The sequence below is a fragment of the Magnolia sinica genome, chromosome 1 (assembly GCF_029962835.1).
Source record: "Magnolia sinica isolate HGM2019 chromosome 1, MsV1, whole genome shotgun sequence".
In the NCBI taxonomy this organism is placed as follows: domain Eukaryota; kingdom Viridiplantae; phylum Streptophyta; class Magnoliopsida; order Magnoliales; family Magnoliaceae; genus Magnolia; species Magnolia sinica.
The window spans coordinates 70618809-70635983 of record NC_080573.1 but is presented as its reverse complement, the minus strand read 5'-3'; the positions used below and the strand labels follow the sequence as shown (position 1 = coordinate 70635983).

Genomic DNA, 17175 nt, shown 5'->3' with positions numbered 1-17175 from the left:
AGTTTCATTTACAAGTAGTTGAATAGAAGACCAAACTGATTAATTCTTGATCATAGATGACCACTCATAGTCTCTTTATCTCAACGCTTGGGGTTATGGGTGTTGATTTGGATAAAGCCGTATCAGGCTCTAACACACTCGGCACCATACACACGTACCAACGACAGAATTTTGAGCCAAATAATCTCCTAACCGTCCTATTCCACACACTTACTAGGATGGCAAAAGAGTCAAAGATCCCAGCCATCCATTAGGTCTGGCCCCCACTGTGCAGATGCCTTGCCAATCTGGCACATTATTCAAACGCCCAAGCTATCCATCAGGTCTGGCCCCACGGTGCAGATGCCCCAGCTCAAAAATTAGTCCGGTCCATGGTATAACAAGAGATGGGTAGCTAAAATAAACTTGGCCAGCCATCCATGGCTCGCATGATGAGTGAACCCACCAGATTGGTAGGGAATCCAATGGAGGACTCCAGTATTGGACACGCGCCAGGTTGGTACATGCACAGTTCTAAAACTCGATGACTCAACTCAAAACCTGGCAGTCTCTGACGAGTTTCCCATGCCAGTCTTTGAGATGAACCAACCCGATCGAACATCGAGGCAAGTTTTTAAGTTTCTGATCTATGGGTACATTTTGATGGGGTGGAGACATACAGGCCTGTGGAATTAATTAGCACACCCACCAAAAAATAAAAATAAATAAATAAATAAAACATCCATCACTTGTTTCTTATTAGAATTTTGTCAAAGATATGATTACGTCACGTCTAGCTTCAAAATTGTGATGAGGATGAACATAGGTAAAAAACGAGTGGACATGTATCTAGAAGCAGTTCAACAGGATTAAATCACATCAATGGAAATTTCGGGCTTGCTCGAGCTTGCGGGCAAGGAAAAACTTACAACGGCCTTTGCCACTCGATTCGATTTCCTCAGTCTTCCTCTTGCATCCACTGATGCCAACACTGGTCAGTTTAAGTTGGCGTTTGCCTCTCCTGTCTGAACCATCCTCATCCAATTCATCGGATTCCCTAAACCACATCACCATCAGTAACAGTCCAACACCTCTTATCTCAATAATTTTGATGCAGGACATGAAATTAAATATGGAATGCAAAAAATCAAGGTTGTGATTATACCAATTTTAAACCGTCACAAAATTCCACATCTTACATACTATTGAACATTCAAAAAGGGAAATCTATGCGAGTCCAAGCCTACACAACTTTAGGACTGGGTCAAATAAATTTATAAGTCAAACAAGCCCAAAGGAGTGTAAGAATCATCCATTCTTGCAGAGGATTGTTCTCAATTCAAGAGATTCACTTAGTTTCAATTTTGGAGAAAATCTAGGGTTTGAAAATTGAGAATAATTGGTATTTGGGATTCTTTAGGATTAGGGATTTGGATTAAGGGGTTTTTTTAGTCAAAAGAGAAGGAAATAGATGAAAAAGAGAACCCGTGATGAGTCACGCATGCTGGGTAGTAGATGGGCCTGGATGCACGTGCGTGACAGGTCGTCCGCACGTGTGTGGGGCCCACAGTCGGAAACCAACTTCTAGGCTAGGATCGGCCAAGGATGGGCTGCCTCCATACTAAGTTTCGCATCGATCCGTCGCAAGGCATGTGCGTAGTACTCCGCTGAAGTTTCAACCCCTCAGATGGGCCAGAATCTGAAAATCTGTTTGTACACTGCTGTATGAGAAAACTTGGATATGAAAGTGGGTGAATCTAAAGGTGGAAGGGGTGTAGAGGGTGATGGATGTGGTGCGTAAGAAAGTGGACATGATTTGGATGAGATGTGGCTTCGCACCATGGTAGTTAGCCCTTCGAGAAAGGGAGAGCTTCGCACCCAATTCAATTCTTCAACCCAAAGAGAGAGAGAGGAAGAAACGCTGAAATTTTTATTCATAAAATATCCGAACGGTTCCTTGAGGATACCGCTCTGGCCTGAGGCGAACCATCACAGAGTCCCCTACATTGAATTCCTTGAATTGTTTATGTTGGTCTGCAGAAAATTTGTATTGTTCATTACTAGTATTGATCCTTCGCCTAATTTCTTGATGCAATGAATGAATATGACGTGCAAAGGACTCTGTAGACTCTGATAGCCTATGGGACAGGGACATAGGGACAAGATCAATAGGCTTTCTAGGTTTATAACCAGTAATGACTTCAAAAGGACTTAAACCTATGGATCTATTGACAAAACTATTAAATTTAAACTCGGCGATAGATAGTGTAGTGTCTCACGTCTTGGTGTACTCCCTCACTCAACACCTGAGCAAATTTTCTAGGCTCCTATTGACCACCTCAGTCTGACCATCAGTCTGAGGGTGGTAGGCAAAAGAAAATTGGAGCCTAGTACTCATCATATTCCATAATGTCTTTCAAAAATAACTCATGAACCGTATGTCATGGTCAGACACTATGGTTTTGAGTAACCCATGAAGTTTGACAACCTAACTAAAGAACAATTTGGCAACATGGGATGCGTCAGAGGTCTTCGAACAAGGATTGAAGTGGGCCATTTTAGAAAAACGGCCCACGACAACAAATATGGAATCGTGTTTGCGAATGGTCTTGGAGAGCCCAAGCACGAAGTCCAAACTGATGTCCTGCCAAGGGGTGAATGGAACTAGTAAAGGTGTGTATAGCCCCGTATTCTGCTTTTTCTACTTTGCCAGTTGATAAGTACGACACTGCCCTATAATTTTGGACACGTCTCGCTTGAGACTTGGCCAGTTGAATCTATCCTCCACTAGGGCAACGGTCTTGTCTCAACCAAAATGACCTGCGACCCCTCTTGAATGTAACTCTTAGACAAGAAAATCACGGAGGGAGGTGCGAGGTATGCACAAACAGTCACTCCTAAACAAATACCCGTCCAATATTAAATACCCACTGCTAGCTCCTGACAAACTCTCTAACAATGATGCGTATACAACTCCAAAATTCCGGCACTCAAAATAATCCTCTCTGACATGCTCGAGCCCCGTGACTTCGACACTCATGGAATTGAGTAACGTGACTTGACGACTCAACGAGTCGGCAAGCTTATTCTCTACATTGGCCTTGTGCTTAAGCACAAAAGTATACTCTTGAAGAAACTGGACCCACTTGAGGTGCCTAGGGTTTAGTTTCTTCTAAGAGTTCACATATCTCAAGGCCTCGTGATCTAAGAACAGGACGAATTCTTGCGGCAATAGATAGTGACGCCAATGGCGCAACGACTATACTACTGCATAGAATTCTTTGTCATAGTGGATATTTTTGCTTCGCCTCATTCAGTTTCTCACTAAAAATGGCGACGAGGTGCCCTTCCTGACTAAGTACTTCTCCTATGCCAATTCCTGACGCGTCGCATGCGACCTTAAAAACTTTTGAAAAATCCGGAAGTCGCGTGACTAGAGTCTCGGTCATCTTAGCCTTTATCTCGTTGAAAGCCTTCAAGGCTGCCTTCGTCCATTAAAACTTCCCTTTTTTTTATGCAATCCGTAACAGGAGCCATAATGGAACTGAAGCCTCGAATGAACCGCCTATAGAAGGTGGCCAAGCCGTGAAAGTTGCGCACCTCATAAATATTGCAGGGTTCAAGCCAATTGATAATGACCTTAACTTTCTTGAGATCTGCCGACACGCCCTCAGCTGACACAACAAAACCTAAGAAGATAACACTGCTAGACATAAACGCACACTTCTTTAGGTTGGTGTACAATTTTTCGGCTCTAAAGATCCCATAAACTTGCCTCGTTCTTTGGTCATACTATAAATCAGGATATCATCAAAGAAGACGACCTGAAACTTCCCCATGAACAGCCTCAACACTTGTGTGTCATCACACGCATGAAGGTACTCGGGGCATTAGTCAGCCCAAAAGGCATGACTAGCCACTCGTATAGCCCATCCTTCGTCTTGAGGGCCGTCTTCCACTCGTCGCTAGGGCGTATGCGGATTTGGTGATAACCACCTTTGAGGTCAATTTTCGAGAAGATAGTAGCGTAGACCATCATGTCCAACATGTCATCAAGACGAGGTATGGGAAACCCATACTTGATTGTATTTTGTTGATGGCCCTACGATTAACACACATCCTCTATGTGTCATCCTACTTAGGTGTAAGAAGGACAAGCACGGCACACGGATTTATGCTCTTTCGAATGAAACCCTTTTCTAGGAGCTCATCAACCTGCCTCTTCAACTCCGCATGCTCCTTTAGGTTCATTTTGTAATGAAGGAGGTTTGGTAGAGTTGCCACGGGGACTAAATCAATGGCCTGCTGTATATCCCTCAGAAGTGGAAGCTCATCCGGTAGATCATTAAGAAGACATCACAAAATTCATCCACTATCAGAATGGCATCAGTGGATAACTCTACACTAGCCTCTAGTGCACTCTCCCTAGCCACAAGGGCGTACACCATTGAGTCCGACTCAGTCTCTCACTCAAAGTCTTTGGCATTTAGAATATGGAGAGGCTTAGACTTGGACTTCAATTCCTTTGGGCCGCTCACACCACTCTTTGTGGTGAACTCCTTTCCAGTCGTGTTCTTGGGTGGGAGAGGATTTAGCTTGACTTTCTTGCCCTCAAACAAGAATGTACACATAATCGAATGACCAAATATGGTGACATCCCTGTCATAGAGCCAGGGCCTACCCAAAATGATGTGGCCAACATCTATGGGAACAACATTACACCAGAGTGTCTTTATATGATCCAAAGTGAATAGGAACAAGACAACAGTGCGAGACTGGAATGGAAGTCTCATCAACCCAAGACACTCTATAGGGTTGAGGATGGACTTGAAGCTTCAAGCCCAAATGGCTCACAGTGCTAGTTAATACCACATTGGCACAACTACCACTATCCACGATCATCTTCCAACTCTTATCACTACATTTTGCGTAAGTATAGAAGATCGTGTTGCGGCGCCAATCATCGGTATTCTTTGTTTGTGCACAGGTCCAACGAACAACTGCAAGTGTCGTGGTCTCTTGCGCTCCCTCTTCCTCATCACTAGGGATCTCCGCTGACTCGTATTCTTCCTTATCACCGTCATTTTCTAGGGGCACTACTTCTACTTTCCCATCAATAAAGAACACCTTGGTGCCCTCTTTTGTGCCACCGATGGGCAAAGTGACCAAAACCCTAACATCTAAAGCACCTAGTCACGTCACTTCTACATGAGCTAGACCCAACAACTCCTTTACCCCTTATCATCATTGGGCCCAGACTGAGAACTACTGGAAGGCTTGTATTGATATCCAGTGCCAGGCTTAGCCCCATAAGGGTTGGCCTTAGCGCCAGAATCACGAGACTCAAACCACTTCCCACATATGCCTTGAGGTATTGCTCGACCTCCAACACCACTTGATACATCTGTTCAAGAGTGTTTATGTTTTTGGCGAGCAACTCTCTCCAAATGTCAAAACGAAGGCCCGTCTTAAATCGAGCAAGAGTGAGCATGGTATCCTCTTCAACCTCACACAAGGTCAAGTACTCTTCGAACTTCTCAATGTATTCAGCCACACTCATGGAACCCCATCGAAGAAATTGCCAATCTTCAACCAACCTCAGGTGATAAGAGAATGGGAGGTACTTCTCGTTTAGAATTTCCATCATTTCTTCCCAGTGGACCATTGGGTGTTCCTTCAACCTTTCTTTCTTTCATTCCAAGGTCGTCCAAAACCTCTTTGCTTGGCCCACAAGATTCATCTTAGTAAATCGGACTCGGCGAGCACCCGACATGTCGTACCATTTAAAATAGTGGTCCATATCCGCCAACCAATCTAAAAAAGCTTTAGGGTCCAAGTGGCCATTAAGCGTAGGAGCCTCTACCCTAACTCCCTTGAGGAGTTGTGCATCTGGGTCATAATGATCACAGTGCCCCTCGCGGGGTGGGTGCACGGGTGCGCGCCCACAACCATTTCCTTGGCCACTCTCATTCTCTTGCCTATCCTCCTGCCCACCTGCCTGAGATTGGGTATCTTCACTAATGGTGGTATTTGCTCAAGTGGAGGTTTCAACTTGATGGACGCGTGCATCTAATTGGTCCAAACGATTATTAACCTATTGCGAAGATGCTTTGATGCTTGCATCCATGGTATCCAACTTTCGGGTTATTCTCCTAAAAGACTTGGTAAGTTGCTCGGTGTTCATGATGGGGTGCAGACAAAAGCCACATCCAGTATGTGCGAGCATGCACTACACAACTCAAGGGGTACTAAGATGTAGCTATATGCATCTAGACTTCACTATATGCACCCTAATGACCTTAGATGAACCTATACAACGCTATATGGACGAAATTACACAACTCTACAAAAATCCGGCAATATGACTGTCAAAATAAATGGACAACAGAAAATTCAGCAATGTGAATGGCTAACTTTCTGATAATAGGAATTTCAGCAAGCTATATCATGAATTATGGACCTCTAAACAGTCCTAACTGAATGGGTGTGGTGTATATATATATACACGGAAACGCTCACCTGCGAACCAGTTCGTACATACTACATACGAACTTTTTTGAGAACTCATCATATCTGATGAGTCTCGCAAATCTGAACGGTCCACATGAAGCGGAACCTCATGAAACCCGCTAGTACGAATTTTTACTTTGATCCAAAACTTCGGTGGCCATGAAAAATGCAAACAATTTCTTCCCTTGATTTGAATTTCTCTTTGCTATGGCCCACCAGAATCTTAGATCATGGTGAAAATTAAAACCACCCCCCCCCCCCCCCCCCCCCAAGGGGTTTCATGGGATTCCGCATCTTACGGACTGTTCAGATTCGACACCCATGACACGTGTGCAAAGGTGCGCACATGCATAGGTGAGCATGCCTCTATATATATATATATATATATATATATGAACTAACCCCTAATCATTCATTGTATTCCCCTATGACAACCTTGTGCTTTGATACCAAATTTGATGTAGGACATGAAATTAAATATAGAATGCAAGAAATCAAGCTTGTGATTATACCAATTTTAAACAGTCACAAAATTCAACATCTTACATTCTATTAAACATTCAAAAAGGGGAATCTATAAGGGTCCAAGCATACACAACTTTAGGGCTAAATCAAATAAAATTATAAGCCAACCAAGCCCAAAGGAGTGTAAGAATCATCCATTCTTGCAAAAGATTATTCCCAACTCGAGAGATTCACTAAGTTTCAATTTTGGGAAAAATCTAGGGTTTGAAAATTGGGGATAATTGGGATTTGGGATTCTTTAGAGTTAGAGATTTAAATTAAGGGATTTTTTTAGTCAAAAGAGAAGAAAATAGAGGAAAAAGAGAACCTAGGATGAGCAATGCACGTTGGACAGCAGATGGGCTTGGACGCACGTGTGTGACAAGTCGTCCGTACATGTGTGGGGCCCACAAAGTGGGAAACCAACTTCTAAGCTGGGATCGGCCAGGGATGGGCTGCCTCCATACCAAGTTTCGTGTCGATCCGTCGCAAGGCGTGCGCCTAGTACTCCGCCGAAGTTTCAACCCTTCAGATGGGCCAAAATTTGAAAATCTGTTTATGCATTGTTGTATGAGAAAACTTATATACGAAAGTGAGTGAATCTAAAGGTAGAAGGGGTGTAAAGAGTGATGGATGTGGTGCGTAAGAAGGTGGACATGATTTGGAGCGGCTTCGCACCAAGGTAGTTAGCCCTTCGATGAAGGGAGGGCTACACACCCAATTCGATCCTTCAACCCAAAGAGAGGAAAAAACGTTGGAATTTTTATTCATAAAATCATTGCAATACCTACATGGGATTGCTATATTTATAAGAAAACCCAAAACCCAAAAAAAAACAAAATTACCCTTGTGTCATGTGCGCACACTAATACCAAAGCTAAAGCAAATAAAATAACTAATCTAACCAATTAAAGCCGTTTATGATGTTTCTAATAACAAAAATAGTCAAAACTCAAAATCCTATATCATCTAAAGCAGTGGGCCACGATCATGAGATCCGATGGAAGAATCTATGTGATGATCGGGTCCACTCCAGTGCTCCATAACGCAGCCCTCTAATTATGAGACCCTCCAAAGATGTCATTGTCGATCAAAATCGAAAGTGAGGCCCGCCTCCTCCTCGAATACGTGTGTAGAGGGGGCATGTGCATGATGTCCCCATCAAATTTCCTCCATTTGAATAAAAGATATAACAACTTTGCTAAGCCTGCAAAAGCCAACATACGAGCTGTGGAGCTCAACAGGTACATGACCTGGCCTGGCAAATAGGCCAGTCCCTGTTCATCATAGATGTTGGATGTGAACTGCAGCAGGACAGTTCTTCAAAACTGTGTTTGTCTGATCCACCAGATGAGTTGACAGTCCCGATTTTGGGGCCAAGTCATCTACATGGTAGGACCCATGCATATATGTGCTTAGTAAATCTCTAGATAAGAAAAGACTCAGATCAACAAAAGTAAAACCATCCAAGACGGCCTGAACTCACCATAAAACTTCAACGATGTCTTTGAAGTAGGGAGTGCATGTGCCCCAACTGAATCGTACCAATGTTGGGAATCCAAACACCGAATGTTTGTGATGGTCCAACCAGGCTTTCGTTTCAGGGTCTGAGGCAAAGGTCACACAACATGATTTGTCAGTCAGGGACCACTGAATTAAAGGATACAAATAGGCGTGGATTAGGAGGTGCAGAGAACTGGTTACCTCCAGGATATCCAGATCCAAAGTTGTTATGCATATTCTCTGCTGTTTCTTCAAGCACCCAGCCATGGAGGGCTCTATCTCTGGTAACCTGTATCAGTACAATCTTGTCAGGCATTGAGAAACAAGGCAAGGTTTATAGTGTTGCTAGGCTCCACCAAATGAATAGTTTGCCGAGACTGGGATTTTGTGCCTGTGGTCCCCATTGTTTGATGATCCGCATAATGCAATGGCGGATGCTCCAAAAATAACCCAGAATAAGAGGTTTCTAGCAATAGAATCATTCGCCTTTTCTTTTCCAGACTGGAGGGTCCAACGCTCTTAAGCAATACAAATCTTTGGCATTTTTTTCCCCAGACTGGAGGGCACTAGCCCCTACCAATACAATCTTTAGCCTTTCTATCCACACCTCTGCTGTTTTGTTCAACTCATTGATTTTAATTAACCTATGTAATAGACTATTAGGTAGGGCTTGTGGGAGTTTGTGCTCTCATTGCCAGTGCCAAACCCAGATAAAGGAGGGCTATGTCAGGTTGGCAGCAATGGTAAAACTTTTGCAGCAACTTTTATCATGAATCCTGAATGGCGTAACAGGATTCATGTAGCTGACCCCAATTAGTCGTTTTAAGGCTTTGATGATGATGAAACCGTCTGTTAGCAGGCTGCTGATTGGAGGATGTACCTTCCATGGTGGGGCCCAGCAGATCATGGACTGAGTAACTGAACATGGAACCCATATGAACAAAATTTCACAGATCTGTAAAGTGTATGTTTGTGACCAGCACCGTAGAATTACTAAAAAGGAAGTCATTGCCCAATGATGATTGATGAGCTCATCAAGAAAAGGGGACTGATCACCTTAGCAACTATGCTTGCTCCACTGACGACTGGAAAAAGACTATCGGCTTTCTTTGCGACCACAAATTTGATGCCTGGAAATCTTTCTGACAATTTGATTCTGTACTTCTCTGCATCTCCCACAGTATCAACATAGACCTGCAGCATTTTCAGTAGAAAAGCAATAGTCACCTGGGATATTAAATGAAAAGGAGATTTAAAGGAGAATCAAAGAGAAAATAAGGAAACAATAAAAACTTAGGTGTTATCAATTCAGTAAGGTAAAGGTGATCAAATGTCGAACACTTATAGCTCGGTCATCCATTAAGCACTCTCATCTCCACACAAGTTCACCAATTTCACCCAAAGGTGGCAACCGTTCAAATGCTCCAAAAACCTAAGGAAATCTTCTGCCTCCTCATCCGAGAGATTCCTTCTGCAAGGAGGGGACCAAATCCCTAGCGCATACAAGTGGAGAAGCAATGAGCCACAGGCATGTTCTTTTCCGTCAAAATTTGAGCCAACCTTGCGAACTTCGACTAGAGAGAACATTCACCACTCCATACTTCTCAAAATTGAATCCGCGAACTGTCGCCGAGAGAAAAGGAGATTCCTCATTTGAACATCAGGGCCACCCTTGCAACCACTTACCCCTATAGATGGAAGAGTCCCTGACCCACCATGCCTCATCCTAGATGCCATATTTGCTAGCAATTACCTCTCTCCACTTCCCTCTTCCATGTTGAATCTCCAAATCCATTTCCCTAACAAGGCAGTGTTCATGATGGACAAGTCCCTTATACCTTGCAGCTGCTTCTACCAAAGGTTTGAACACCTCTTCCCAGTTTAGGAGGTGGAATTTGTGTTATTCTTCAAATCCGCACCACAAAAAATCCCATCTGAGCCTATCCAGCCTATCCAAAACAGATCTTGGGCATCCACACCGAAATTGGTTTCTTTTTTTTTTTTTTGAAGGAAATAGTAATTTTATTGATAGAAAGCACAGAGAAGGCACAAAAGCAACAACCCAAGAAAAGCAAAATTACAATCTTTCAAAAGATCTATACCAGAGGCCCATTTCATAACATAAAACTTCGCCTTGCTAGAGACCCACTTGGCCGCATTACACTCATTCTGAAAGCATGTTCTATCCCTTTCCCCCTATATCACCCAAAGGCCAGCCAACAGGCTCAATTTCCAAACTAACCTTGCTTGTTTCCCGAGCTCCACTACATTCCAAGCCATAAAGAAATCCCTGATTAAGATTGGCATCGTTCAAGACAAATTGAAGCACCTAAAAAATCATGCTACAACTACCACGTGAACAAGCAATGCATAAAAGGATGATCAAGTAATTCAGCACTCAACATGCACATGAGACAAAGATAGGGACTATCATTGACCTTTTTTCTAAGATTGTTGATGGTCAAGACCCTTTCCCTTCCAACTAACCACCCAAAGGCTGCGACCTTCAAAAGGGCATTGTAGAATCACAAGTGTCGCGTCCACCCAAAAAATCCTTCTAGCTGTGGAGCTCAAAGTAAACAGTAGAAGTGAACCAAAAAACACCCTGACTTTTCTTTCATCAAAACCATCCCTAATCCGAATCCCCTCTCACCGAGCAACATAACTAGAGGTGGTCCAAGAGTAATTCATACTCCACCTCGTCGTCAAGAAGGTACCTACAGCAGGGGGCGACCAAACAGCTACGTCTCCACACAACAAGAAGCATCTGGAATACCGCAATCCGAATGGAGGAGACTATGCTCAGAAATGCAGTCTGCAAGGAGATCTCCCCAATCCATACATCCTCCAAAAAGCAAATCCTCTCCCCATTACTAAGAGAGAATCCCGTGCCATCAATAAACTTAGACTTCACGCAAGCAACCCCTACCAGATTGCATGCCCTATAAAGAAATGAGTCCCCAATCCACCATCCCCTTCCTTGTCACCCTTGTTCGCAAAACCCTCTCCACAAGGCACCCTCTTCCAACCCTAATCTTCATAGCCACTTTCATAGCAATGTGAGGTTCATAGATTCCAAGTACCTGATGCATGCTCCTCCCTCTTCATAAGACTTACACACCTCACCCCACCCCAACAAGTGGAACTTCTTCCCTTCCAACCCCTACCACAAGAAGTCATGCCTTAGCCTCTACAACCTTACACCCTTACCAACACAGACTTCAGGTATCTAAATAAGGACATGAAGTATAGCAGTAAATTTGACAATACTATTTTGATTAGAGTAATCCAACCACTAAGAGGAATGAATCAACTCTTCCATCGTGAATCCGTGATAACCTTCTTTCAACCTTTCTACCTCTTTTTCCCACAAGTGTTTGGTCAACTTCCCAATGCAAAGGGGCAATCCAAGGTAGGTGGACGGAAAGAGCCCGCCACACCCAGAAGTCCCCGCCAACTTTTCAATCTCTCCCATAGGCATTCAAACTCCCAACATCTCACTCTTGGCGACGTTGACTTTCAACCCCAACACCACTTCAAAGCATCTAATAATCATTATCGTCCTGTCCATCATAATTGCATCGGCATCATAGAAGAGGATTGTGTCCTCAGCAAAGTAAAGATGGGAAATCAGGGACGTCAACCCTCCCACCTTGAACTCGCGGAAAAGACCAACTTGTCCTATGCCCAACATTCTTCCCAAAGCTTTTGCCACCACCACAAAGAAAAAGAAAGAAAACTTGTCACCTTGTCTTATGCCTTTCGAAGTTTTTAAGAAGCCTTTGGCAAAGCCATTGACCAGCTTTGAGAACCTCATTGAACTAATACACTCCCTAATCCATCCTCTCCATTTCCTCCCACAACTAATCCAGCTCGGCATATAGTCCAAAAGGCCCCAAATAACATGGTCGCAGGCCTTTTCAATTTCCAGCTTACGAAAAATTCCTTTTAAACCATCCTTATGCCTCGAATCTATGCACTCATGAGCTATAAGTGCATTGTATTGATTTTTCCGCCCCACAACGAATGCACCTTGATTCATGAATATGGCGCTTGGTAGGACTGCAGGGAATTCGGATGCCAAGAATTTGGCGAGGATCTTGTGTAGCCCTCCAATTAAGTTGATTGATCTGAAGTCTCTCAAACTTTCCACACCTGTCACCTTCGGAATAATAACAATAAAGGATGCCCCAAGCTTTGCCTATAAACGCCCCCTCTTAAACAAATCTGACATGAAGCTCATAACATCACCCTTCTTCTGAAAACACCTAGAAAAACACCAAAGGGAACCCGTAAGGGCCTAAGGCTTTGTCCCTCCCCAAGGAGTCCACAATGGCCTTCACTTCTTCCTTAGTGACGGGTATCTAACGTAAGTCAGCTTCCTTCCTTGAAAGACTACTGGAGTTTAAGTAATCCAGGCTTGGTCTCCTCCACCCTTCCCTAGTTAAAAACTGAAAGATCGAGCCGCTCACTTGATCTTTTGCTTGAGTCTTCTACCTTCCACAAGAATGCTTCTAATCTTGTTGCATATGGCCGCATGCTTGCAATTCTGTGAAAAAATAGTGTTCCCATCACCCTCCTTAAGCAACATGGCTCTCGAGCACTACCTCCACTTGATCCCCTCCTTAACACGACTCAAATAGTCTTGAGATAACTTCACCAGTAAGCTCTTTTCTTCCTCTGACAACTCAGTCCCTTCTGCCTTGATTTTGAGAGATTGGATTTTGTTGAGGATGTTTCAATTTTGGTTTCCCACCCACCTATAGCTTCCCTCTTCCAAGAGTTTATTTTCCCTTTCAATGGCTTCAATTCCTGACTTAGTTTGAACCTAGAAAAACATGCAACATCGAAAGAAACCTATTGATCGCTCACTAGCTTGGAAAACCCCTCCACATCCAACCATGCCTATTCAAATATGAAAGGTATCGGGTCCCAATTCTTTTCCTGGACAATGGTCGGAAATAGGCTTCGACAACCCACATTGACAAATAATTGCCGAAACTAGGAATCTATCAAGGCTTGACACCAGGAAGTGTACAAGATCTTGTCCATTGGACCAAGTGTGTTTGCCGCAACCCATCAGGAGATCAATCAACTCATGCAAGTCCACCTATTTTGAAAATGCCCTCATGCTATGAATGATTTTCCCATGACTAGACTTCTCGGACATGAATCTAGTGACATTAAAATCGCTCTCCACACACCAAGGCCATTTGACTTGTCAAGAACTGAGCTCAACCCTACCCAAAATCATCCCCTTTTGCTGCCAAATTTGGCCCACACACCACTATGAACATCCATTGAAACCCAGATGAAACGCCCTATAAAAGCACCAAAACACAAAAATTCCAACCTCACCAATTTTCCTTGACCCAGATACTAGAATCCCATCCAACCGACACTCCCCCAGCAGAGCCCACAGCATTAATGGCCACCCAATCCTTGGCATTGATGTCCCACAGAGAGTCCAATAGATTCCTATCGAGGGCATGGGTCTTGGTTTCCTAAAAGGATACCACCTAGGATTTCAATCTTCTACAAATGTCTTTGATCTACCTCTTTTTCATCTTACATCCCACACCCCTTACATTCCGATCCAAAATCTTCATTTGAGCGCTAATCTTCTCCATCCACCCTTCCTCATTCCACTTGACAAACCCCCCATAATCATAATTGACTTCAGAGGTGAGGCTTACCAATTCTTCCTTTCAGAGATGGTTGTATTGGCCTTTGTGAGACAAGTTATTGCTTATAGCTTCCACAATTTTCAACGAACTGAACTAAATCATAACAATCTTCATTGCAATCCCCAAATGTGACTCCAGTCAGCCTTCCCACAGGACTCAAGGCTCCCTTGATCCATTGTTTCCCCACTAACAACGGCAACTTGATTAGCCCTCCTTTCATCAAATTTTCCAACCCGAGTGCGCTGGAAAATCATGGATGGATCCCTCCTCTTCCCCATCAGCAGCTACCACATGCAACAAAACAACCTTAAGGACATCTCTTTGTCCCCCATCAACGTCCTTAGCATTATGAAGCACCATCTTAACTAATAATCTCCTACCTCCATCTTGCCTACTTAGACCACAACCAACATTGTGTGCATCACCTCTTCTACAAATTCACATCTACTAAAGATAGCATCACATCCCTGCTTGACTCATCGACTAGTGACGAAAAGAACCCCAGATATACCTCTAGATCAAGCAGGAGAGACAAACTCGGAGGTTGTAAATCTCTAACTAGGGAAATAATATTGTCTCTTGGGCAGTATATGGAAAATTCTCCACACGTGTGAGGGCCATAAGTAGATGCTAGATGAGCCGCATCTGGAGAAAGGGTCATACGAACCCAAAGTTTCATACACACTAGGCTCCCTTTTCAAGATGCATCAGAGATACATGGAGAGCTTTTTGGCACACACCCACCACGTGTCATCTTCTCGAAGATATGCTCGAGGCCCAATCAATGTTTTAAATAGCGAATAGTGTGTAGTGTAAGCAACATGCTACTTTTATATTTTTAATAAAGGATGTGCTTGGTTGTACCAATTTCGTGATATTTTGCACCAAGTTAGGATGATTGATAATGAAATATACAAAATTTCATGATATTTGGTGCAATCAAACGCATCCTATAATAATAGGAAATGGTAATAATTAAGTATAAAGGTAAAGAAAGAGCAACAAAACTAATTTATTTATTTATTTATGTATTTTGGATTACTGATTTACTATTGTTACTTATATTATTTTACTAAAAGCACTCAAAAAATTAACTAATTTTTATTGAAAGTTAAAAAAATGTAACAAATCATTGAAAACGTTAAATGATTTTAATGTCGTAGTGAAAAATAACTTGTAATGTGATCTAGCATAGACAAATTATCATGTAGCGTAGGCTACACATGACTTGAGATATTTTCATGAGCTATGCAGTGTTAAGGCTAAGCTACGCTACGTAGCGTAAACTACATGCTACGTAGCGTAAACTATTTAAAGCATTGCACCCAATCTTGCCATTGCCAGCTCGAGACAGCACTCTGAGCCGCCAAGTATTGCCCAAACCTCATCCTCCAGCACCCAAAGCTCACCGCCAAGGTTGTCATCATCTCCAAGTATTGCACCTCTCCGTCCTGACCCTTTAGTCGAGGTGTCGTCTTTTAGCATCGTTTCAGAGAAGGCACCAATCCATCCACGCATCTCCATTATAGCTACCAACGCACTATCTAGCTCCTGGCAATAAGTCAATGGCCACCACATCTCACCCTCAAGAATTGGTGCTCTTTTGAAGCACAGAGACGGTTCACAATCTTCTCCTCGACTCAAAGAACCCACCACCAGTAGACCTTCACAAACCACCATTGCAATTTCCTCCTTCCCCAACCTTGCCTAAGCTCCTCCTTCACCACCCTCACAGCCACTCTAACCTCCTCAGCCACAATAAAGATCTTCTACGACACTAGCAGTGCCTTCTTCCTCCTTATGAAAACCCTCGCCATCCTAACCTCTACGCCATCTTCTGTCGTCAAATCAACCATGACCACCTCTCCAATACACAAGCCAATCATTGCGAAGACTTTCGTAAACCAAATTTCCAGTGGCTATACTTGGAATCACGCCTCCTCTAATCTAAACGACAACTGCTCAAGCCACTCCACCGATCAGTCCCTGAACAACACTCCAGCAATGAGGAGTTTGCCCTGCCCACCTCCACCTGCAGACTCAACGAAACCCAACTCTTATTTTCTGAGAGGGGTTTGAGAAGGGACTGATCTTCAACAGTTCCACCACTTTCAACCAATCACTTCTTCACCTTGTCAACAGTAGCTCTGCCTTTAACATGTACCACCGAGCTCCATCGAAGCACCTCCCATGCATTTTCCACAACCTTTGGGTGGATTCTCACCACTGGCCTGTCGCTTGCATCATCCCTCCACAGTCACCTCTTTTCCCCCTTTCTCCCCTACTACACCTAAGGAACCCTTCCCCCAGCTCAGCCTCAAGAGACTCCAGCGCCACCACATCCCTGTAAGATGTACCAACCTTCGCAGCATTTCCCAACCCTCTCCACACCCTGGAACTACTTACCCCACCATCCCCTCCCTTCCTCTCCATCTTCTTCTTGACTTGATGATTCACCATCTCCGAGCCGTACAAGGCCCTCTAAACCGAAATCTTCATCCCCTCAGAGCTTCTCCCGTTTAGAGCCACCACGTAGAGGACACATTCGTTTACTCCAAACACAGACACGAATCCTTTGGCCCTCCTTGACCATGTTCAACCTTGGCACCATCACCTACCTCACCATCAGCACTCTGCCAATAACCCTTTTGAAGTTGATCTCCATCCACCCCTATGGGAAATTTTCCATGTAGAGATTAGGGAGCTCTAAGAGAGGCCTAGCCAACAATCTTCCCTTCTTCCCCTCCGGCTTCCTTCTCTTCTCTACCTACACTCACTTCCCTACCTTGTCCCCCTCCCCCAGATCCTCCACACTGTTTGTCTTCCCTTTGCTCCCCGAAGCAAGAACACCCTCTCCCCCAACATCTCCCTCCAGAACCTTCCCCGCCTCAATCTTACAAGCGAATCCTTGATGCAGGACAATAATTCAAATATGATGTGCAAGAATTCAGGCTTAAGATCACATTAGTTCAGAAACAACTACACAAATTTC

The 17175-nt window shown here is 43.7% G+C and overlaps 1 protein-coding gene across 3 annotated transcripts in view; it reads right to left on the bottom strand.

The window, feature by feature from the left end:
- Window positions 1-709: 709 nt before the first annotated feature.
- LOC131250889 (ribonuclease H2 subunit A) overlaps window positions 710-17175 on the bottom strand; it is a 28346-nt gene continuing 11880 nt past the window's right edge. For 2 of the 3 annotated variants that reach the window (XM_058251290.1, XM_058251285.1), the window contains 4 exons: window positions 9553-9690; window positions 8698-8785; window positions 8480-8600; window positions 710-1036 (listed from right to left, as the gene is read on the bottom strand). In XM_058251290.1, the coding sequence (XP_058107273.1) occupies window positions 859-1036; window positions 8480-8600; window positions 8698-8785; window positions 9553-9690 (525 nt within the window). In that variant the 3' untranslated portion in view covers window positions 710-858. Of the gene's footprint in view, window positions 1037-7790; window positions 8379-8479; window positions 8601-8697; window positions 8786-9552; window positions 9691-17175 lie in introns of those variants that run through there. The other variant, XM_058251298.1, reaches the window with a different exon arrangement.